At 51.4% G+C, this 26,007-nt stretch overlaps 1 protein-coding gene across 3 annotated transcripts in view; it reads right to left on the reverse strand.

Moving 5' to 3' along the window:
• ZFC3H1 (zinc finger C3H1-type containing) overlaps positions 1–26,007 on the reverse strand; it is an 833,014-nt gene that overhangs the window by 701,772 nt on the left and 105,235 nt on the right. For all 3 annotated transcript variants that reach the window (XM_086921759.1, XM_086921741.1, XM_086921749.1), the window contains exon 9: positions 10,422–10,583. In XM_086921759.1, coding sequence (XP_086777885.1) covers positions 10,422–10,583 — 162 coding nt within the window. The remainder of the gene's footprint in view (positions 1–10,421; positions 10,584–26,007) is intronic.

The following is a 26,007-nucleotide window of genomic DNA, read 5'->3' on the forward strand; positions in this document are numbered from 1 at the left end:
CAACCAAAGCAGAATTTGGGTTATTTGTCAAGAGCAATAAAACAAGACAGAGTATAAGCCTGGCTGAATGACATGAACCTTTACAACTTAGAAACCTAACTTTCACTAAACGCAAAATCAATTGGATTCCCTCTGGACACTAAACTCTCACTCACAGAAAGCACTGCCAACAATTAAAGATGCCCTGCTACTATCTCTCTCTTTTACAGAAAGTCCATCCATTTCTTCCAAAAGTGACTTCAGCACTGCTGCACGAACCTAAAACTCTGGATACACTGGCATGACTTGCAGGCATCCTACAATCTGTAGCTAGTCGCATTCTAGGCCTGAAGAAAAAAAACCACCACCCTTCTGATGGTACTCCATTGGCTTCCCTTTCTAGCTCTGCATCCATGATCTGGAACATCTCTGTATCCATCAGGACCGCCCCATGCTGCTACAAGACTCACCTCTGCAAAGAATACAACATCATAACGCATTAACAGTGCATTAACAGTCCAAAACCCAGCTTCCTCTCATTTTACTTGTGGAATGTGTGCCAGTCTTTGACCATATATAGCGCTCTGCTGCCATTGGGCTAGGTTCGCTCTATAGAAATACCAGATACACATATATAATACTATTCTAGGAGAAGAGCTGCATTCTCCTTATTTCAATCAATTAAGTTAGCACGGTCCAGCTGTTTCAAGCCACCTTGGATGTTAATAAGGGGAGGGGGGAGTACCAAAAGGATATCTGCATGCAAGCTGATCTTAAGAAAAAAGACCACAAGCTAGTATCACCTTGGTGGGGGGGGGCGTGGCTACGCGCGCAGCGAGACTGGCTGCACCCTAGCGGAGCTCCAGCGTGATCCCACACTCAGGGGTCAATTTATCCGTGAAATTCACCGCCTGTCCGGCCAGGACTTGCAGCGAGTGACCAAAGGGTGCCCACGCAGCGTTGGTCCGAGAATCGGAGTTCGGCGAGCTCCGAGACCGCATCGGCGCCAGCGAGGCCGGCGCAGCCGAAGAGGTGACCACGGCGCCGGCGAGACCCAACAGGAAAGTCCGGTGCTGCAACCGGAAGTGAGGGCCACACGAACGGGTCCCTTGGGAGACGCGACCAAACGGTAGCGACGCCAGGACACAGTCAGTGATTGACCCCCCCGACGAGCCACAGAAGACGGAGGCGTACTGACGGAGAAGTGCTGCAGAGGGACCGTGACAGCCGTCCGGGCTGCCGTGATCGGCCGGGGAGCGGAGAGGTGCCCATCCCCCATCGCCCACTGTCACAGGTGCGGACCGGCGTTGGAGAAAGCGGACCCGGGTGTGCTCGGACTCCCGAGGGGCTGCACCCCCCAGGCTCCGACAGGGCAGTGACCAGAAGCCCCGAACACCCCCCCAGGTTAGAGGCCAGCCCAGCACGCAGAGAACACAGCGCCCGCCTGAGCGCAGATCCGCCACTCACGGCAGCGCGGAGCACACGGACCTGATCCCGTGCGGCGCCACAAACCGGGCCCAGAGACCAGGCAGCAGCGAAACGTCCAGGGGGGGCACCGCAGGCAGTACCAGAAGCCCCGAACACCCCCCCAGGTTAGAGGCCAGCCCAGCACGCAGAGAACACAGCGCCCGCCTAAGCGCAGATCCGCCACTCACGGCAGCGCGGAGCACACGGACCTGATCCCGTGCGGCGCCACAAACCGGGCCCAGTGACCAGGCAGCAGCGAAACATCCAGGGGGGGCACCGCAGGCAGTCTCTACAGCACGCACCACGAGACACTGGTGAAGCGGAGCCGGCTGAAGCCGCGGACCACTTGGGAGACCTGGGACCCGACTGCCCACCCCACCCGCCATTGCTAACGGCAGCCAGGCCACGTGCACGGGTCCACAGGGACTATTAGGGGTGGCGGACGCCACAGGAGGACACTACCTACTGCACACCACACGCGCTACAGCTGAACGTCACAGAATCTCAGCGCCCTCTAGGCCGCGACATAGCGAGACGCCCACCATGACGAGGAGCCGACGAGGAGCTTAAATTACGCTTCGCCACAGAAGCGACAAGGAGCCGCACGCTGCCTGGGCAGGAATCCGACCCGCGCAGTCCAACCTCACGGGAGACTCCACGGTGGACATACCCTGCACTCCCTGACCTAGGGACATTGCCGGAACCCCAGCCAGCGGCTCTGGCAAGTACCGCGACCACAAACCGACACCTCGCTGGGGTCCCCCGAGGGCCAGCGCCCGCCCATGTCCGGGGGTGCCGGAAAACGCACAGGAACGGGGACCACGTCCCAAAAGGGCAAAATGGATAAGACGCAGAAGCATACGGACGCGGATCCGGTGGCAACTAAACTGGACTCGGTGCTGGCAGCCATGGAACGATTGGAAAGCTCCATCCAGTCTACCCGGACGTCCCTGGAGGCGAAAATAGACGGAGTCGCCATTGACCTAACGCACCTGAAGGAAGATCACAAGAAACTGGCTGAACGCACCAAAACCCTGGAAACCACGGTGACGGGCATAGAACCTCGGGTCGCCCAGTCAGACAAGCAGATTAAAGATCTCAACAGGGTGGAGTTCCTGGAGGACAGGGCGGAGGATGCAGAAGGGCGGGCGAGACGCAACAACGTCCGCATCGTGGGTTTGCCCGAAAAATGGGAAGGCAAGGATCCGACCACCCACGTAGAAGAATGGTTACGCACCCTGCTGCCGGAAGGCACCCTCTCACCGCACTTCGTGGTGGAACGGGCGCACAGAGTCCCGTCAAGGCCACTGCACACCGGCTCCAACCCGCGCCCATTCCTACTCCGTATCCTGAATTACAGGGACAAGGATGCTGTCCTGCGAGAGACTCGGAAACTGGGCACCATACAGGTCGAGAACGCGAATATAATGTTCTTCCCGGACTACACGATCCAGGTGCAACGCCAACGACAATCATTCCTAATGGTGAAGCGGAGACTACGACAGCTGGGACTTACGTACTCCCTCCTCTTCCCAGCAAAACTCAGGGTGGTAGCGAACGAGAAAACGCACTTCTTTGACTCCTCGGAAGATGTGGAAGCCTGGCTCGACAATGGGACGGATAAGAACACTGGAAGGTCGGGACGCCCGGACAGGCCAAGGAAACGCAGGAGGTCTAACAGGAGACGTGGAGCACGGTCACCCTCTCCAGCGGCCAGCAGCACCCAACACAGTGCGAGCCCACCAGAGGAGGAGGTGCGCAGGGAACAACAGGAAGCTCTGCGAATGGTCTCGGAGCTCAGCGGCTCCCCTTCACAACGCTCCCCGCCCGCCCACAGCCCCAGAGCATCGCCAAGCGACGATGAAGCGATCTATGGACTCCCGGACTCGCAGCTCTCGAATGGGCTGCCCGACATCACCCCACAGACATCGGACCTGTTTGGCTAATGGAGGAGTGCCATGCCACGGGGCCATCAGTGATAGAGATAAAGACACAACGAGGCCTGGTGGTGACGGACACGGAACACGCAGTAAGTTGAGACAATGTCATATTTGCAGTAACTTGTTACGGAGCAGCTGCCCGGTGGCACCCTTGCCACGAGGGCCGCTACATAGCGGGGTCCCTATAGGTGGGCGATAGTCAACGTCTCCAGGCTCAGCCGGGGCAGACGCCCCATGACTTTCTGGACATGTTACTACCCAGGCAGTGGGCCGGCCTGATGGCCGATCGGGCCTACACTACACACCCCCCTGGGAGGGCACTCACGCTCAACGAACTCTCACTGGGCACTTGGACTGCGCGATGGGCAGCAACCCCCCAGCATGGACTGTTCGTACTTGTTGCGAAAAGTTTGGACGGCTGCCCGTTTGGCAACCGACCCGATGGTATTCCCCCCAGTTAATGTTTACCCCCCCTTTCCCTACTGTGCGACGCTGCCTACATGACCTATGGGGGTGCTCACTGGGTTCTCCTGGGTGCTGCTCGAAAAAAGCTGGAGATGCTCTGACGCTGGGTGGTGGGGGGCCCCTTGGGGATGCGCTTGGTGTGGGGGGGAGAGTGGGTGTGACTGACTTGTTATATGCTGATGGCTGAAGTAGTAATGTGTACCTGGAATGTACGCGGAATACACACACCTGCACGCAGATACTTGATTTACTCCTACTTAAAGAGACACAAGGTACAGATAGCGCTCCTCCAGGAGACACACCTAACAGCCCCTGAGGTACACACCCTGCGCAGGCGATGGCGCGGACAGGTTTACGCCACTGGGTTCTCCTCTTACGCTAGGGGGGCACTGATATGGATCAGGCCGGGGCTCCCGTTTGAGGTAGAGGACTCCCACATAGACAAGGAGGGGAGGTTTGTGGCAGTGAAGGGGCGCTTAGACGGGCGACCGCTGGTGGTGGCGTCGCTCTATGCCCCTAACACGGACCAACAGGGCTTCCTCGAGACGGTCTCCGCGACACTGGCACATTGGCATGGGGTCCCCTGGGTGCTGGGAGGGGATTATAATAGTGTACTGGACACCACACTGGACCGCTCATTCCCACCACTACCCAATGCGCCGGCAGTGGGCGCCATGAAAGCTCTTATAGCCTGGGCCTCACACTGGAACTTGCATGATGTGTGGCGCCATCGGAACCCCACGGCCAGGGTATACTCGTACTACTCGGGAGCCCACACTCTACACACCCGATTGGACAGATTCATGCTCACGGATGATCTACTCCCGCTAGCGACGGACGCGCATTACATGGGTAGGACACACTCGGACCACAACCCACATATGTTAACCATCACTAGGGAGAGTGCCCGCCCCCCTGTCCCCACTTGGAAGCTGCAACCAGACCTCCTGCTAGACGCGCCCTTCCGGGATTCACTGTTTGCACATATAGTACATTACTTTGAGGATAACGCAGGCTCAGCCACCTCTCTGCAAATGGAATGGGAGGCGTTTAAGGTGGTCATTAGGGGGCAGTGTTTAGGTACACAGGGGAATCTCAAACGTCAGGTGGAGAGGGACCTACAGAGGGTGGAGGAGGAACTGAGTCGACATGAGCGGGACTCGACGGGAGGAAATATCGCTGGCCTTCGACATGCGCAGGCGACCCACGAACGACTATTGGAGAGGCTCCGATGCCTGAATTTCGCGGCTCATGCGGCACGCACACATGATAGGGGGGATAAGCCCGGAAAGTTGCTGTCGTGGCTCATCGCCAGTGAAGACCGAACGAAACCAGTCACAAAGGTGCTAGATGCGACTGGGACGCCCCTACACACACAGTCAGGGATTCATAGAGCATTCACCACACATTACGGAGCACTGTATCGCTCTTGCCTGCCCACACCCGCCCCAGACACGGAGGAGTATCTCCGTCGGTTGACGTTGCCGACACTCACCGACGCCCAACGAGCTATCCTCGCGGCACCCATCGCCCCTGAGGAGCTCCGGGAGACCATAGCGGCGCTCTCAAACGGCAAGTCCCCTGGCCCCGACGGACTCCCAGCGGAGTTTTATAAAGCCTACCAGGATCTCCTGATTCCTGAACTCGTTAAATTGTATGAGACGGCTCTAGAAGATTCCTCCCTGCCCCCTTCACTGAGCGAAGCTACACTGATCTCCCTCTTGAAACCGGGCAAGGAGGGGACGCTTATGGGCTCATACAGGCCACTCGCCCTCCTAAACACAGACTATAAAATACTAGCCTCCACTCTAGCGAGGAGACTGGCCCAATATACGCCCCTACTGGTCCACCCTGACCAGAACGGGTTCGTGCCCACACGCAGCACATCGCTCAATATCCGCCGGTTATTCAGGGTGCAGGAGTACGCGAGAGACCCCTGGCCACGGTCGGGTTGCATAGTATTAGACCTGGAAAAGGCGTTTGATTCAGTGGAGTGGCCGTACCTTAGAACGGTTATGCAAAAATTTGGTCTGGGAGACGACTATCTAGAAATGGTGGGACTACTATACCAGACGCCCACCGTCCGGGTCCGGATAGGGAGCCTGATTTCGGATGCTATACAGGTGCGGCGGGGCACGCGACAAGGCTGCCCGTTATCGCCCCTACTCTTCTCACTGGCCATGGAACCGCTGGCAGAGATACTGAGGATGCAGAGCGCCCAGTGGGGCATCCCATTGACAGACGGGGAGCACGCGGTTTCCTTGTATGCCGATGATTTACTCCTCTACGTCCGGGACCTGACACGGATACCCCCGGAACTCACCGGTGCCCTCAGCGAATTCGAGACGCACTCGGGTCTAAGGGTCAACTGGGGTAAGTCTGGGGTCTTCCCCTTTCACCCAGACATGCAAGAATGCGTAGTACGGCTCGGGGACACGACGCTGACGTGGTATGCCGGCACCTTTAGGTACCTGGGCATACACATTTACAGGAACGCGGCGGATATACTGGATGGCAACCTGGTTCGAGCCATAAACTCCTTGCGGGCACAAATCCGATTCTGGGGCACGCTCCCGCTTAATGTCCCGGCCAGGATCACCCTGTCCAAAATGATAGTCTTGCCCAGACTTCTGTACTACTATTCGAACCTGCCGGTATATGTCCCAGCCCGGGTCTTCAAAGACCTGGAGGCCTTAATGCGAACCCTCATATGGAACACGGGGAGACCGAGGGTGGCCCTGAACAAACTATATGCCCCGACGACCTCGGGGGGACTAGCGGTCCCGAACCACGAGCATTACTACCTCGCCGCACAGCTTCAATGGGTGGTGGCATGGCTCGCGGGCAGAAACTTAAGCGATACGTCTTCAACAACCCCAGCACTGACCCATGCGGAGGCTCTCGCACTGTTCCACCCCCTCAGAGGCGTGACACGTGAGACGCAACTACATGTAGCGGTGGCACTGAGATGCTACAAGCGTGCACTGACATTAACCAGGGAAACTACACCCTACGCCCCAGCATTACCGCTGGAGGGGCTACCCAGACCGGGAGGAGTGGTGACGGCAGCGCGCCTGCAAGACTGGGCACAGGTGGGACTTGAAACGATGGCGGACCTCTATGACGACGGGGCCCTGATGCAGTTCGAGGGGCTAGTGGAGAACCCCGGACTGCCAGCGGGTCAATTCCTGACGCATGCATCAATGATACGGGTCCTAACGGAACATTGGGGAGACATGTCGGCGGAACCTGAGACACACCTCTTAATACAGTACCTGCACGTAATGGGGACGGGCACGCACGTCGTACACTGGCTAACGCAGGCGCTGAGGTCCCACACTACATGCTCCCTGCGGTCGCTCAGGGACAGGTGGACCACTGACAGGGGGGAGGACTGGTCGGATAAGGAATGGGAAAGGATTTTAGAGGGACCACAACACATTCCCCGTAATTCGAGATTCAGAATCATACAGTTCTACATAACACACAGGGCATATCTGTCCCCTGACAAGATTAATCGTTACTTTGGCCTGGACACGTCCAAATGCCCACGTTGCGCGCCACTGAACGCGGATCTCCTACACATGCTATGGGCATGTCCCAAGCTACAGACGTATTGGCACGATGTCACCACGCTGTTGGCGAAAGGGACGGGGCTCAGCGCTCGACACGACTGGGACACCTGTGTATTGGGCCTTCTCACCAGGACGAAGCACAACAAACCGCACATGAGGTTCTGGGATTTAGGGCTGATAACCGCCAAAAGACTCATAACCCGCCACTGGAAAGCGGCAACACCACCGCTGACAAAACATTGGAGTGCCTCCCTCACCTACTGGGCGACTGCAGAGGGCACGGTACTAAGCAGGGAGGAGACGGCGGGGCGGAGGGCCATACCGATAGCCCAGATGTGGGAGGGTTTCCTTCGAGCTTTCGCCAGGGCCTGCCATGATAAAGGGGTGATGTAGAGGGAGAATAGTGGGAAAGGGGAGTAATGAAGGCCGCGCGCAGATGAATGAGAAACGCCGCCCCCGTGATCCACCGCCCTCCCCCCCCCCCCCTCGCGCCCGACCCCTCCCACCCCCCTGGTTCCCCCCCCCCCTCCTCCGCTTCCCCGCCCGCTCCGCCCCTTGCGCCCCCCCCCCCACCCTCCCTTGCCTGTCAGTGGGAGCTACGCACACTGGCGACTCCGCTAATGCACTCCCACCCCGGAATTCAGAGTTATCACACACCACTTGTAATACCCTCCCGCGAGCACCACGGGGCAGCACCCTATGAAGCTACTCCGCCCGAAACCAACGAGACAAGGCCCACACTGCAGCACCCCCCCCCAAGCTTAGGTTCGTTGCACCCACACCTTCTTTCCTGTTCTCCCCTAGATCGGAATAGCGACACCCACGGCAGAGGTCGCCCCCCAGTTGACCGCACCAGACCTGCCTTTCCTACTTGCACCCTCACTACTAGCATACAGAGACTACACACAGGAGTGCAGCACATAGGCAAGCCACTGCCGAGACCTTCCACCCCACGGTGCCGACATCCTGACCAATCTAGTCGCCCACAGTACTCGTACATGCCGCCTGGAGTCGGGCCTGGATGACTATTCATACTGAAGGGAGTCACCACACTTCACTACCGACCAAAAGGCTGCGAACACCGGGGGGACGGCTGGTCACCAAGCTACCCATCTGGGCGGGCAAGATTGGTTGTCCTGGTGGGAACGGCACTGCGAGACACATCGGGACAAGACAATGGAATGAATGGTCTGATGCATGCAGTGCCCACCCATGAGGCGATAAGTGGTGATTTCTATATATATGTGCAATTATTGGACCTTCAACCATCGACTGTATTTGCTTTGATACTGTACGAACCACTCCGATTGTTGATTCCCCTTTGAATTATGCACCTGACGAACTGTACTTGTATACCAAGTTTCAATAAAACAGATTTAAAAAAAAAAAAAAAAAAGCTAGTATCACCTTGGTCATAATTAGCAACATCACATATGGGAATGCACTCTTCCCCACCATTCATTAGGGTGCCATCCCCAATAGGACGGCTAAAGCCAGAGGTACCTGACATACATTGCTCTAAAGAGAAGTACACCAAGGGAACATCAGTCATTCATCACTACAGATGCCCCAATGCAAATCTAAAGACAATTTGCAATCTTAACAGGTGTGAAAAAAACTACATGCAGTTACCAGACCCTTGGTCATGGTTCACTTGGACACAGGCATTCAGCTACCCTTAAACACCATCAACAACCTGGCGCCGCAGAATCCTTTTACTTTGGGTTATGGCAAGGAAGAGTTTCAATATGGTTGCCTGAAAACTGACATCAGTTCTCAGAGATGACTGGTGTAGAACAATCAGTCAATCCAAACTTCAGGAGGCACTGCTAAAAATATGCTACAGAAGCCTGGTCTGGTAGCTTAGTGGACTAATGCATCCACTATAAAGTGGCCTGCGTTTGACCTCATGTTCACAGGTTTAATTCCCAGCCAGTCCACTCAGTCTTTCATCCATCTAAGGTGGATAAAATGAGTACTATTAAGTTGGGTAACAATCATCCTATTTAGCACCAAGATACCTTCTGGGTGAACGTGAGCTTTACAAATACACGTTATGTTAAAAATCTGAAAATAAATACGTCCTCTGTGCATCAATGTGGTGTACTGACACGCAACTTTACAATAATATCACAAAATACCTAGAAAGCTGTCAGAATCGACCATCAGCTCCCTTTGGCTGCGGGCCTCAGTCATGAATTAAAATGTTAAACTTAAGTTATCAAATAATGATCAGACATATCCAATAGATAGTCAATGTTAATTTATGGAACCAATGCTCAATACATTTCACAAAAGCATTTACACTGGAGCATTAATAAGCAACCTACAAGAAAAAACATGCTTAGTACTGATAATACACATCTCAAGACAAACATGTGCTCAGAAAACCAAACTCATTGGTGACATGTCACCTTAACATAATCAGAATAAAACATTGGTGCAATGTCATAAGAATTACTGTAAATAAAACGCAACGCATGTGCAACCCTATCTAAATGACCAGCTTAAGTTTTACGCAGCAAGAAATTCTATCAAAACGTCTTCTTAATAAACAACTCATTCTTATTTCACAACAATGTAATGGACTGGGCTCAAAACACAAGATTACTTGCCTCAATAGTAAATACATGTTAGGAACAAGCATATCCCCTAGAATGTTTCTTTATTAAGTAACCATATACAAATGGCAAGACAAACAATTGTGGATTGTCGTTCAGTCGCACCTACTGTGGCTCTAAAGCATGCTGCCTATTTAAGTAATAGCCATAAGATCAGCTATTTCAGTCATGCAAGGAAAAGAACATTTCTCAGAAAACCAATAAACATTTGTACAAACTGCTAGGGTATTGTGGTATCTAAAAAACAGCAGTTGAGTCTTGCAGTCAAAATCTAGCCACTAAAAGTAGGTCAGTGTTGTGCACTCTATTCTAGAATTTGACAATTTTAGGGAAAATTTATTTCCTGGCAATGAAAAAAAAAATTGAAATCTTACCGAGATCACCTGACGTTTGGGTCTAGGTCCTCTAAGAATCTTGGGGTTTGGCTTCCTAGGCAAGGACACTGTGTTAATACTGACTGCTGACAGGTTGATCCTTTGCACAACTTGGCCATCTTGAGCAGGAGGGGACGGTGGACCACTGTTACTTGAGGCCTCCTAAATGAGAAACCAAATAAAATTGACGACGCGTGGAAGGTATAGCTATTAGTTTTTATTTTCTATAATATATGCTTACATTCTCTTTAACCCCCTTTGTCTTTTCCCTTTCTTTCCATCGAATCAAAATAGTATGAAGTTGCTGAAAGTTGGCATGCTGGCACTATACTTACACAAAAAAGTAATACATGCATGCATATTACACAAGTTTTAAATCATGCTGTGAATAGATTACAGTGGTTACTAGGTCTATGCTTGATTGCGGCCCTTTAACTGGGCTACATCCAAATGTATCACAAATAACTAAAATGTACTCAATAGCACCAACTATATCACTGAGTGAAAATGTCCTCATAATACATAAAGATCATCTTAACGACTTTAAAGGGAATGTTTGTGTCTTAGCCAAGAAACAAATTCACGCCCTCCCCATACCCATGACCTGTAACTTACACTGCCTCTTAAAAAAGTTAGGACACACAAAAATTCATACCAAACATGTAAGAAACAACAGTGATCACAAAAATAGGAGTACAATTAGAAAAAACATCTGGGTCACATAAAAAATAATTGAGCAGCAAATCATACTAAATGGCCACCACAATAAAGGGTCTCTGCTGAGACACTCTTCAATGTAGAAGATCTAAGCAGCACAGGGGGACAGTAGAGACCTGTGAGCAGATATTGCAGAACACAATTCGTCAAAATAAATTGCCAAAACAGAATAAGGAAGGCCCAATCAGGTAAATCCAGCTCAGCAAAGAAAAAGATTGGGGGTTGAGGGGGGGGGGGGGGGGGGGGATGGGGCGGTGCAATTCTGGAATGTGCAAATGAGAGTAACATGTGGAAGATAATGGGATGGGATGAGGACAGGTGCATTTTACTGAGAGAAGAATTGTGCCCAGCCCTAAAAATCAGCATGAGACTAAGGACATAGCATGCAAAAACAAGCAATCCCAAAAGCTTTGGAAACAAATTTAGTGAGCCTACATAACAGAATGCTACTTTTTAGCATGGGATTTTTTTTTTTTTTTAAACAGTTCCACAACAAATAATCTTTTTTTTTTTTTTTTTTTCAAATCGTTTTTATTGAAGTAAGAAAACAAAGCAAAAGACATTACATTAAATCTTCCATCAAAAGTGAATTATTACAGATGTTGTCAGACTAATACAGAAACTATAAATGATAAAAAACAAAGAGAAGAATCACTCTTGCTTGCCACGTGGTTATTGATCAAGTTGTTAAACACTTGACGTGCGGATGAATGGGAATAGCTCTGACATATTAACTAGGATCACACCCATATAACCATGATACTATGACAAGGTCGTATTGCTTCAAGGTGGCTCATAATGGAGGGATGAATCGTCTAGCGACTTCCATAATTTCTTATTGGATGGACACCACGTAGAGGACTGTAACGCCTGATTCGTGGCACCTCTCAGGAAAGACAGCCATTCCTGCCAAATTTTAAAATTTACTTCCTTAAAACATTTCCACTTGCATAAAACAACCTTACATGCCAATGTCAACATTAAATCCAAGAGCTGGCGATCATGCTCATTTGCCAATCGCGGTTCCAACCCCCCTAAAATGACATATACAAATTCCTTCATTGGTTTTATCTTAAACACGTGATGAATGCATACAAATACTTTTTCCCAATATTCTCTCAGCAGGGGACAGTTGAATAACATGCTATCTACAGAGGGTGCAAAATTAGGACAGCTAGCCTGCTCTGGAGGTGGGTCTCTGCGGTGCGGACGTCCGTCGAGAGCTGCTAGGTCTCGTTGGTCCGGATTGGACTCCCACGGTCTGTTGGCTACAAGGGTCCGGTACTCCAGGTATTGGTCCTGTGCGGCTCCGGCTCATACTAGTGACCTCAATTAGTGGGAGGACAGATCTGACCTTTAGGAGGACAGGGTCTCTTCCTGGGAGGCTTCTGCATCAGGCTGGGCAGGGAGCAGCCTGCAGAGGAGTACAACTCGTCTGCTCCAAGGGATTTCCCTCATCTAGAGAAGCCTTGGGTCACATATCAAAGGCGGCAGACACATTTGAAGCCTCCTGCCCTGATACGGTGATCACTTCACCATACTGCTTGGCGGAGGTCACACCACCTTTGGTTGGAACAGGCATTGTTTCTGCCCCCAGAGCGCATGCTCTTACCTGCAGGGGGACAGAAGACGGTCAGTGGTGGCAGGCTGGTCTACACCAGTCAGCCAGCACACTAGTAGTCAGTAGGTCTAAGGTGCCCACTGGGTGCATGTATTAATAAATCCATCAGTAGAATCACAGTGGGTTTATGTAGGAAGCTGGCTCTTTATGCAATATATCAATAGGTTGATCTACCATATAAAGAGTCAGGGGCGTGGCTTAGGAGTCATCAATGGCGAGATCTCGGCGCCAGGTGTCTTATCTTTATTTTCATGGACTCCGCCTGTTCCGAATGAAACGCTTTTGAGGGCCTAACCCGCTGGGGTAACAGGGCACCCCAATCCAGTTCCTTGAAGATAAAGAAGCGAGCAGAGTGCAGCGCTTGGACAACACTAGTCCAGTGCGGCTGTGGAAAGATGGCGGCCTGAGACAGGGCTGGAATGGCGAGAGAAGGGGAGGACTAAGCCCGGCGCTTGGAACAGGCTGTGGCTGACTGGCTGCAGACATCAGAGCCCAAAATATCGCTGGTAAGCAGAGGCCCAGCTGGGGGCTGGTACTGAATCAGAGTTGGGGTGCAGAACACCATTGTGTATGCAGCGCTGCAGACTCCAGGGGCAGACTGTGCTGAAGAACTTTTGGCTGTTTCTCCACATCATTAATCGGAGAAAATCTCACATTACCCGACACACTATTGGAAATGCGCAACGCACGATTTTAGCCATTTGACCGCCCCTATGTTTCTCTGCCTCCTGGCAAGTAGCCAGGAATGCCAGTGTAACCTTCCATTTGCGTTAGAAGCAGCCTGGAAGTAGTGGTACAGCCGGTACCTTCTGAGCAGCGGAGACCGTTCTTGGTGGAATCCGGTGACAGCCCAGACTTGTGGAGGTCAGGCCTTCTGTTGGACTTGGGAGGCCAGGCGGCCCGGAAAGCTAGTGCTGCCTTTAGGGACACGACTGGGCTGAGCCCACACCAGACTGCAAGGACCCGGGACTGTTGGCCAGCGATCGCCTCCCTGCTGCACATAATTGCGGCTCAGCCCCGTACATGGAGGGCCAGGGCAGGATTGACTGGCGGGGTAGTGGTGCTGTGCTGCCTTGAATGCGAGAAAGAGGTATGCTTTGCCGTGAGCACGCTACTCCGTGAAGTGTTCTCGGCTGTTTGCCCTGGTGATCGGAGCGCATGGGCTCCATCGTGTTTTGAGGGAGTCCCAGCACGGATTGCAGTCCCACGCTGCTAACTCACACGCTGCAGTCTTGATGACATCCGGCTGTGAGAATCGCTGGTTGTGCGTTTGGAACGTATCCGCACTTGAGGCTCCTAAAACACAGTGCTCCTGTCTATCGTTGTTGGAAACGTTCAGGTAAGTAAATTACCCGCTGCTCAGCACCTTGCATAGCTAGTGATGCCAAGTCAAGGCATCCCTGGTGCTGTTCATCTGGGATCGCCAAATTGTTCTCTTCCCCTTCATATGCCGCAGATCCATGACATGCAGCAGGATTATGGCCTGTGCGCAGCAGGGCTAAGATACTGTAGAGGGAGACGGCCCACTGAAGTGAGGACCCTCTAAGTGGGCAACCTGGTCTAATGCAAGCACTGTGGGGTTAGAGACATTGGAGAAGGGCCCCGACGGCCATACCTGGTGGTCCTCTGGGCTGTTGCGGAGCAAGGCCAGCTACAAGGAAGAAATTGACAGGACAGTCGAACAGCAGCAAGTGGCATTTCAACCTAACACTGGAGTGTTGTGGGGGTGAGAAGGATGGTGGCAGCTCCCTGGCTGGAGAGCGGGCTCCACTGGCGATGGGGAAGCCTAGGGAAAAGCAGGTGGGCCCCCCTCCCTTGCCCCCACGGAGCAGGAGGACAGTTCGCCTGACCCAGTGCCAAAGGAATCGGGAGGCGAACCGCCGGAAGCACCTGTACATCAGCAATTGGCCAGGTTATTGGAGGCCATTGCTGTGAGAAAAGTGCCCTCTTTCTTGTATGGTATGCCTCCACGTCTTGCTGATGTTTTTTGACTGAGAGACTGAGTACCTGATTAGCACGAGAACAGGTCACAATGTTACTTTCCTAAAACTGCATTGGAGCCTAAATCCAATTGGCATGTCAATCCCTGGTAAATGGTACCACAGGTACCCCTAGGGCACTGTGACCAGGGAATGCCTCTGAGGGCTGCAGCACTTATTGTGCCACCCTTAGAGGCCCTGTACCCTGACACCCACACACTATTTGCAGGCTGCGTGTCTTGGATCAGAACAAAGTGAAGTCGACATGGTACACATCCCCGACATGCCCACAAACCACTACCCTGGCAGTTATCAATCACTCCTCTAGCTGGGTGCCCTATGCCAGCGGTGAGGGTACAGATGCATCAGCCCTGTACCACTACAGTGCCAAAGTCCATTCCCGGGCACTGTAATGCAGTGCTGCCATTGAGTATATGGTGCTGGAAGTTTGTCATTACAAACTCAACACTATAATGGCTACACTGAAGACTGGGAAGTTTGGTATCAAACTTCTCACCACATTAAACCCGCACGGTTACCTGTGTGGGATTTAATACAAAATGCAAGACAGAGGGCATCTTAGAGATGACCCCTGAAACCCTACCAACTTCTAGAGACATGACTGAGTGGCTGCTTAGGCTGCCACCACCAGACTTTTCTGGACCCCTGGGTCGAGAGCTTGCTACTCTAGGCCTGAAACACTGCACATCCTGGGACGAGGTGCCAAGCCTCCTCCCCCAGGATGAAAAGGGTCCACGAAGGAGAAGCTTCAAAAGGCATGCTACCTTTATGAGCCTCTCCAGATCATTTGCTGCGGTCAGCAACTGGTCACCACTGGTTCTACCCCCCACTTTGGGCAAGAGAACCGGCTGGAAGAACAAGTGAGGAAGAGAGGTGTGCTCGCCTCTGCCAACTCCACCCCTCAGGTGAGGGAGGCGAGGTTTAGCACAACCTAGAGTCCCCGCCATCTTGAGGATGGGGGTGGGGCCTAGCCAACCAGGGACAGGCACCTGCCCCCTCCAAATGGAGGGTGGCACAATAGGGGGTGTACACACCCCAGGGAAGGGACCCATTGGTCCCTGCACTTTACCTACCTGCAACACCCCTAAATCTAGTATTTAGGGGGCACCCTGAACCTTGCTTCCTCAGATCCAGCAACGAAAAGGACCAAACCGCAGTGCAGCCAGCTAACAAGAGGAAGATGCCCAATGACTTGGCCCCAGCTCTACAGGCCAGTCACCCATAGAACCTGCTCCTGCAAAATTCTGGTGTGTTCTGCCTCCAGCAACCTCTAAAACCCCGGAGGACATGCCTGCCTTCACTTCCAAAGACTGCTTCTCCCATGAACACTGGATTTGTTCAACTGCAACCTCTGGCAGCAGCCAGAGACCGCAAATCCACCCCACTCTGCACCCGCCGAACTCAGCCAGAGCGGAAAAACACCACGAGGTGGTCACCTCGGTGATCCTGACCGCCCTGTCTCAAGCCTCCAGCTGACTCATCCAGAGGGCCCCCTAAACGCCACCAGGAGTTGGTAAGAAGATCTGACCCCAAAAGGCATCCCTGCACGACACCCCACAGACTTGTGTGCCCAAACAGTCGGTGCCTAACTAACCTTTAAGTTCCCAACTTACCTCTCCAAGTGGTGGTCGCATCCAGAAGTCCTTTGTCTCCCTGCCTACAGTGCTTTTGCAAACCGGAGGCTCTCCATAGAAAACAAGGCACCAAACTTTGAAACAGCACTCTGCACTCAGCTGCCCCAGTACAGTTTTCCCATTTGACCTAACCTTAACCCCAAGACCTTTGCTCCCACAACCCAGTGGCTTGCTGGTCAGCAGCCGCCTGACTGAAGGGGGACCCCTTACCTCATTGGATAACAATGGCCCTTAGCACTCTGCACCCGGCCACCCTAGTGCAGCTGAGGGTGTAACAAGAGTGCATCCTTTACCCTGGGGGACCCCTGAGTCTAAGCCCAGAACACCAACTCCCACAACAAAGTATTTACCTTTAAACCGATAACACTATTTTCCTCCATGGGATAACATGGTCTGTTTTCTATGAAATGTTTCTAAGCGTGGAGTTAATACCTAAAGAAATTCTTTGAAATTGTACCAACAAAAACGTTTTTACTTATCTGTTTAAAGGAAATGTCCCATTTTACCTAAAGACCCATTAAAAGTACATGTACTGTATTTACAAAGCATTGCATTTCTAACATTAGTGCAAGTCAAAAGAAAGTGCATATACAATTACAATCCAAACTGTATTACAACTGTATATTTACTGCAAGGTATTTTATCACTTACCTGTGCCAGGCATGCTTGGTTCTAGGAAATAAACTAAGAATATTTCTTTACAAAAACAATTGGTCTGAAGTTCAGTCTTTGAGTGTGTGAATTCATTGGATGACTGAGTGTGTACAGCAAATGCTTAACAATGTCCTTTGATAAAGTCTTAATGCTCGACCACACTACCATAAATAAAGAGAGAAGTACTATCTATATTACCTATGCCTACCTTTTGGGTTCCATTGGACTATGTATATACTGTACCAAAATGAGGTATAGTGTGCACAGAGCCAGCTTCCTACAAAATGCACTGGTGGACTGGCCCACCCGATGGCCCCCAGACCCACGGCACTGGGTTCCTCAGCCAACAGAGGCTGGGTGGCGTGCGCCGGCTGGGGATCTGGGTGGAACATGGTGGGTCACCCCTTCAATAGCCACGAAAGGCAGACTGCACAAGGCGAGAGGTGTCAGTGGGGCCCAAGGACTGGCCGTAGCTCTAGAATCCTTGAAGCGCTCAAGCGCATGGTCCGCCTTGTTGCCAAACCGACGAAGGCCATCAAAGGGTATGTCAAAAGGGTCGATTGGACATACCCAGAAAAGCCAGTGGATCTCAGCCAGGCATAGCGTCTCAGGGCTGCCAACGTAGAAATCGTTCTACCTAGCAAGTCGGCGGTGTCCAGCCCACAGCGGATGGTGAACTTTGCCTCATCTCTCCCTTCCGCAACTACACGGGAGTGTGAGACCCGGACCTCCTCCGGACACTGCGGCATCACATGCGTAAACTTATCCCACACAGAGTGGGGGTAACGGCCCAAGAGACATGCAGTGTTCGCCGACCACAGTCCTAAGCTGGCAGAAGAATAAGTCTTCCCAAGACGGTCCAGCTTCTTGGATTCCCTATCTGGAGGCGCAAAAGGGAAAGCGCCTGTAGATGTTGAAGCTTGGACCACCAAGCTCTCAGGGTAGATGTTGGGAGAGGAAAATGGGGTCACCCAGTGCCAGGCGGTGGGCCCAGGGCAATGATCCAATGATCCAATCCACAGGAGCCCCAGTGTGGGCTTGGACCAAGTGCCCAGAAGTGTCTGAGTGCCTCATTGACTGGCAACAGGGGCTCCGCAGAGGCCGCTGCCGGCTGAAGCGCCTAAGTCAGGAGGTTATTCCTGACTGCCAGCGTAGTAAGTTAGAGGCCGAAGGCCTCAGCCGCCCTATGCAACACCACACTGTAGGAGGCTCCCTCCTTCATAGCCACAGTAGGGGGAGAAAGCATGCCAAGGTCTGGGGAGGTATCCAGACCACTGGCTTTCCCGCATTTCTCTCCAGTCCGGCTACTCCAGCTGGTCTGCCAACGGGTCAACAAACCCCTCTCAGTCCTTCCTCTGGGTGCCTCTCAGGGTAATAGTGAACACCAGGGGAGAACAGTGCCACTAAAGTACCGGTGAGCGCCGGTCTGGCTGTGTCCAAGACAATGGGGAGGCCAGGGTCGACGCCGGCCAGGGATTCGACCGGCAAACGAGGCGTCATCAATTGAATCAGTGCCGGAGGAGGTTTTGTGAGGTCGACCGGCACCATTCCGGATCCAGGCCTGGATACCCAGGGGCCCTATGGCGCCGAAGCGGACGGCATCGAAGGCCTAGAACCCCCAGCCGAGTATGCGGGGCCCGAAGGCCTACCGACAGAGTCAGGCTGCCCAAAGATGGAGTGGAGGGCTCAATAAAATGCACAAAGTTGGGCTGGGGAAGCTCAGGCGCCCGGAAAGGGAGGGAAACTCTGAACCGTCCCAGTAGGCTCCGTGGGTGGAGCTGAAGGACGACAACCTTCCTCGTCCAGTCAACTGACTGACGGGGAGAAGGTGTAGAGCGACAAAAAGATGAAACACTAAAAGAGAAAGTGACCAGGAGTAAAGCTCTCTCCGGATCTGCGATGGCTGGCATGGAAAAAGAAAGAACTGATGTCATTGTGCAGGGTCAGCATCTAAGTAGATAGCTGACATCATTCCGGCGATCACAATGCCAACAACGAACGCGGAGTCGTCCGATGCGTATGGGTACTGCTGAAGAAGAAAATTCTCCGGATCCAGTTTGAAGCCTGGGGGTAATTCGAAGGTAAGGAATCTATAACTAATAGTCTTTCAAATACTAGGGACTTACAGAGTGCTGAAGGTTTTGCCAATGGTTGGGGAGGGGGTGGAACGATTGTACAGTCTTGGGAAAGATCTGGCACCGGGGACAAGGTTAGCAGGGCCCATTTACAGTTCCAATCAAAATTATACGATTTACTAGGCATAGAGTGGGGGGGGACCAGGTCAAAAGGGCTACTTTCTTACAACACACCTCTAGGGTGAGCAGCCCGAAGTGAACATGAAAGAATGGACTCCACCATTTGGAGTCATCAAGAGTGTGTAGTGACCCCCAGGGGTAAGTATTCCATTGGCAACTACCCTACTCTAGCTCAATGCCAGTAAAATGCATATTTAGGTGGCCTCGTCTGACATCAGGAAATCCGATCTGTCTGCATGAAGATAGTACAAAGCAGCGAAGAAAGAACTAACGACTTCACCAACTGGCGCAAGACCATGCCTTCCTGCTGGACCGTGCCAATTCTACAACCCTTGCAAAAACAACAAGTGATGGACTGAATGTGGATCAATGTCACACACTCCCCCAGTCAAAAGATCTGGGCCCAAATCCATCGTTTTTTTGCACTCCACACCACCCTGGGTTAGACAATGGCGATATGCAAATCAGCTCTGACCCTGTTGCCCCATGGGAACAGTCCAGTCCGAACTACAAAAGCCATGTCCTTCCCAGAACGGAATCAAGCATCCGAGGACCGGACCGGTTTCGAGGTAACACCTCTCATCAGCCCGGCTAGCTTGACTCCAGTGGTGTGGAGTGCCTGGGACCCACGTCTGGGCATCCCCAGCGCACTTAGGGCGGCAATTGCAAAAACAACAAGTGATGGACTGAATGTGGATCAATGTCACACACTCCCCCAGTCAAAAGATCTGGGCCCAAATCCATCGTTTTTTTGCACTCCACACCACCCTGGGTTAGACAATGGCGATATGCAAATCAGCTCTGACCCTGTTGCCCCATGGGAACAGTCCAGTCCGAACTACAAAAGCCATGTCCTTCCCAGAACGGAATCAAGCATCCGAGGACCGGACCGGTTTCGAGGTAACACCTCTCATCAGCCCGGCTAGCTTGACTCCAGTGGTGTGGAGTGCCTGGGACCCACGTCTGGGCATCCCCAGCGCACTTAGGGCGGCAATTGCAAAAACAACAAGTGATGGACTGAATGTGGATCAATGTCACACACTCCCCCAGTCAAAAGATCTTTTGTAGTTCGGACTGGACTGTTCCCATGGGGCACAGGGTCAGAGCTGATTTGCATATCGCCATTGTCTAACCCAGGGTGGTGTGGAGTGCAAAAAAACGATGGATTTGGGCCCAGATCTTTTGACTGGGATGAATGTGTGACATTGATCCACATTCGGTCCATCACCTGTTTTGTTTGCAATACCGCCATAAGTGCGCTGGGGATGCTCAGACGTGGGTCCCAGGCACTCCACACCACTGGAGTCAAGCTAGCCGGGCTGATGAGAGGTGTTACCTCGAAACCGGTCCGGTCCTCGGATGCTTGATTCCGTTCTGGGAAGGACATGGCTTTTGTAGTTCGGACTGGACTGTTCCCATGGGGCACAGGGTCAGAGCTGATTTGCATATCGCCATTGTCTAACCCAGGGTGGTGTGGAGTGCAAAAAAACGATGGATTTGGGCCCAGATCTTTTGACTGGGATGAATGTGTGACATTGATCCACATTCGGTCCATCACCTGTTTTGTTTGCAATTCTACAACCCTGGCTGGTTCAGAAAGCGGCGTCACCTTCCAAAACTGTGGCAGAGCGACCCACGACTTAATCTTGCCAGCAATATCACCGTTGGAGTAGAGGTGCTGCTCTCCTGCATCTGCAGGCACTGAAAGCTATCTGCCAGGCCCAACATGTTGACTGCCATCTGGCCCACCAAAGGAGCAGCACAACAGGAGACGTTCTTTGTGCTCTAAGAGGCGAGATCTGTCTCCTTTGCAAGTTTGGGCATGCAAGGACCCCTCAGGAGCTTCCCAGCACCAATACCCTGGGTATTGGAGCAGTTGCCACAACGAAGACTTGTAGGTTGTCAAATCCAGACTCCAACATCAGAAAGGCAGACCTACCATCGAGGGATGTCAGGACAGTGTTAAGCATTTGATATACAGACTCAGTCAGCAAATTAATTCACACACAAGAACTGAACTCTAGACCAATTGCTTTTGTATAAAAAGGACACTGTTTATTTTTAGAACCAAGCACGCCTGGCACAGGCAAGCATAAGGAATATGCTACTTACCAGTATGCATATGTTCTTGGCATGTAGGTCTGCTGACATTCATATCTGTGCATAGATCGCCGCCTAGTATTGGGTCCGGATGATTGCACATTGTTGTCCTGGAAGAGTCTTCAAAGTATCACGAGAAAGGTGGCTCCTCCCCTGGACTACAGTGCGCATGGGCATCCTCTCGATGCTCAGATTGTTTTTAGCCATTGTGGCAAAGATGGAGTATGGTACAGTAAGAGATGGCCATGCAAGAAAGTAAGAAAGTAATAATGAATGCTACAGCTGCGACACGAACCGGGGAGGAGGGTGGGCGATATGAATGTCAGCAGCCCTACATGCCGAGAACAGATGCATACTGGTAAGTAGCATATTCTGTCCATCAACTGTGTTTTTTGCAACTTTCCCCCCAGAGTGTGCTGGGTATACTCATACGTGAGTCCCAGGCTCTCCACACCACTGGAGTCAAGCTATCCAGGCTGATGAAGGCTGATAGCCAGAAACCGGTCCTTGGATGCTTGATTCCGGTCTGGGAAAGACATGGCTTGGTAGTTCGGACTGGACCCATGAGGCACAGGGTCAGAGCTGATTTGCATATAGCCAGTGTCTAACCCAGGGTGGTGTGGAGTGCAAAAAAACGATGGATTTAGGCCCAGATCCTTGTACTCGGGTGAATGTATGACAGTGTTCTTCTACATTCTGTCCATCAACTGTGTTTTTTGCATATTCCGTTTGAGGCATGTGGGCTGCTGAATTCTTATCTGTGCATAGAATGTATAGCAGTCTCTCCCGTAAGCGGTCGCTACCTGTGCCAGTTGCAGCAGTCTGAAAAAGAGTTTTTAGAACAGCCTGTCCTACAGCTGCTTGCTGTTTTGAATGTACATCTACACAATAGTGTTTTGTGAAAGTATGTATTGTGGACCATGTGGCTGCTCTACATATTTCCTCTAGAGGAATGTTTCCTAGGAAAGCCATGGATGCCCCTAGTTTGCGTGTAGAATGCGCTCTTGGGGGAACTGTTAAGGTGCGTTTTGCTTTAATTTAACATATTTGGATGCACTTAACTATCCATCTGGCTAACCCAGATTTTGAAATGGGGTTGCCTTTGTGTTGTGGTGAGAAGGCAACAAACAATTGTTTAGTCTTTCGAAAATCCTTAGTTCTATCAAAGTAGTATAGAAGTGCTCTTTTGACATCTAGTGTGTGTAGAGCCCTTTCAGGTACTTTGGAAAGAACACTGTCAGTTCTATTGTTTGATTGATATGAAAATGGGATACCACCGTGGGCATGAATTTAGGGTTTGTTCTAAGAACTACCCTATTTGCATGTATTTGGATGAATGGCTCTTGAATAGTTTGGGCTTGTAGCTCGCTAACTCTTCTAAGTGAAGTAACTGCTACTAGAAATGCCACTTCCCATGCTAAAAATTGTAAATCACATGAATGCAATGGCTTAAATGGTGGTCCCATTAGTCTGGTTAAAACAACGTTTAGGTTCCAGAAAGGTGAAGGTGGGTATTTTGGGGGAATTATTCTTTTGAGTCCCTCCATGAATGCCTTAATTGCAGGTACTCTGAATAGCGAAAGATGCCGTCTGGTCTGAAGATAAGCTGCAATGGCAGCTAAGTGTATTCTTATAAATGAATAGGCTAAATTGCAACGATGTAGGTACAAAAGATAGCAAATTATATTTTGGGTTAAAGCATCTAGTGGGTTTATGTCATTGTTATTGCAGTAAATGACAAAACGCTTCCACTTCGCAGCGTAACAAGCTCTGGTTGTAGGTTTTCTTGCCTCTTTGATAATGTTCATACAGTCAGGAGGTAGGTTTAGGTACCCAAACTCTAAGACTTCAGGAGCCAGATTGCAAGGTTCAGTTGTTGCGGATCTGGGTGCTATATGTCTCCATGGCTCTGAGTGAGTAGAGTGGGCGTTAGCCGCAGCCTTTGATGAGGCACCACGGAATGTTCTAGGAACGTTGTGTACCATGGTTGCCTCGCCCATGTTGGAGCAACCAGGATCAGGGTCAGTGAATGCTGGCGTAGTTTGCGTGCCACTAGCGGTATTAACGGTGCTGGGGGAAAAGCGTACGCAAATCTGCCTGACCAGTTCATCCATATCGCATTCCCCTGCGACTGCGTATGTGGGAACCTGGCGGCAAAGTACTGGTATTTTGCGTTTTCCTTTGTGGCGAACAGGTCTATCTCCGGTTGTCCCTACTGTTGGAAGTAAGGTTGGAGCACTGTGGGGTGAATCTCCCACTCGTGCAGCAGTTGGCTGTGTCTGCTGAGCAGATCCGCTATTTGGTTTTCCTTGCCCTTTCCTTGTCCCGGTCAACAAGAGAATCGCCTTCCGTCTCCTCACCCACGCACACAAAGCCTTACACAACCAAGGCCCAAGATACCTCAACAGCTGCCTCAACTTCTACACTCCCACACGCCAGCTTCGATCGACCGGCCACGCCCTCGCCGCCCTCCCCCGCATCCGAAGAGCCACCACAGGAGGAAGGTCCTTCTCCTACCTGGCCACCAAGACTTGGAACTCCCTCCCGACCCACCTCCGCCTGACCCAAGACCACCTCGCCTTCAGGAAGCAGCTCAAGACCTGGCTGTTCGAGCAGTAGCGGACCCCCCCTCCCCAAGCGCCTTGAGACACTCTGGGTGAGTAGTGCGCTATATAAAGGCTTTGATTGATTGATTGATTGATTGCCTGGGAGGTGTTCCGCCATGAGAAAAATGTTTCTTTGAATGGCCCACTTCCACATGCTTTGTGCTAGATGTGATAGCTGTGGAGAGTGTTCCTCCCTGTTTCTGTATGTAGTACATTGTTGTCATGTTGTCCGTCCGGATCAACACAGCTTTGTTGTATAAATGTACTTTGAACGCTTTCATTGACAGAAAAATTGCCATAATTTCTAGCAAGTTAATGTGCATTTTCTTCTGTTGTGCTGTCCATAGGCCTTGCACTGTGTATTGAAGGACATGGGCTCCCCATCCTATCAGGGATGCGTCCGTTGTCAACACTATTTGTGGTACAGGCTCCTGGAACAGTCGCAACAATCACTAGGGGGTATAGGGGGAGGGGAATAGGTGAGGCAGCCCCCCACTCACACAGTATTTAAACAAATGGAGCCTCACCTACATGTGTACGAATCCATATAAAAAACCACCAGGGATAGGGACCCCTTCTTATTAGTGTCCCCAGGGATTTGTCAATGACATAAATCCTATGGTTGGGATGTGTGTAGATACTAAAATCACACAGGACCACAATTACCTCATCCACCAGAAAAATGTGAAAGATAGAGAGAGTACCTCACGGTAGCACCACCCAAGGGGGTTCCCGGTTAGTAATTGCCGGTATACCCACTTCTCATCATTGGCCACTCTATGTGAAAAGACAAAAGTGCACTAGAAGGAGATAATAGTGCAAACGTGAGAATAGTGATGTGAAAAACACAAATAGTGACAAACGTCTCACCACTAACACACACTTTATAGTGTACGAAGAAAAGATGTAAAGACCCCTAACCAAACACACAAATAATATGTAAAAGTGTGGTAGGGTTGTGCTTGCTTTACCGTTTTATTCTGATGCAGCAGAACCCCACTTCTTAAAAATGGTAAATATGTACCATGACTCTTTACTCAAGCCGACATGTTTCATCGCTGCAATTTTAGCGATTTCATCAGGGCAATGAGGGGTAGGAAATTCTCAGTCTTTTCATGCAATTATGGACCTTGAGGGTGCTACGTTAGCACATACCAGCACCACTCAGAGGGGCACCGTGTTTAAGCATCCACGTGTACCAGAATGTGACCGGTGAAAATCACAGCCACTGTCGCCGAGTCCCTCTGTTTTTCTGTGGCGCTACAGTTTGTTTCTGTAGTATCTGTGTCTTCAGAGCCGAAGTTTTGCCTGTGTCGACAGTTTTCTTTGGTTAGATTATGGCCTTGTGTCCTGGCGTCGATTTAGGAACCGATGGCTTCGGATCGACACCCTTTGGTGTTGGTTCGATGGCCCTTTTATGCTCTATTTTCTTGTGCTCTATTGTTTTCTTTACTGGAGCCGATGGTTTGTCGCCTTTTAGTTTGGGGTCGACAACCTTTTTTGGATTGAGTCTCTTTCTTGTGTTGTCGGCCGTTGACACCGATGTCTTCGGTTCAACGCTGTTTTGGTGTCGATATATGGCCGCTGGTTTTCGGCTCAATGACCCTTGTATTAGACGCCGATGGATCGATATAGTTCGGCCCGAAGACTGTATTGTCGACAAGTTTCTTCGGTGTTGACTCAGATGAATCGACATAGTATGGTCCGAAGACTGTGTATTCGATCAGTTTCGGTTTCATATTGTGTTCCACCATTTTTGGTTTCGATATCATTAATCTCGGAGTCTGTAGATCCGATGGCTCTTAGTGAATATTCTTAGCCTGGCTGTATTGCGGGGCTATAGAATATCTTTCGAGATCTTGGCTAAGACCTTGCGGCGATGCGTCGACCGGAGCCTGTTGAGCCGTGGAGATACGGGTATAGGCCCCGGTACCCACGGTTGGGCCGGGTTAATCACTGGAGTCGTCCACTACGGCTCCCATCCCTTGTTTGTCGTCCC

Source organism: Lissotriton vulgaris, chromosome 1_1, assembly GCF_964263255.1.
Source record: "Lissotriton vulgaris chromosome 1_1, aLisVul1.2, whole genome shotgun sequence".
NCBI lineage: Eukaryota > Metazoa > Chordata > Amphibia > Caudata > Salamandridae > Lissotriton > Lissotriton vulgaris.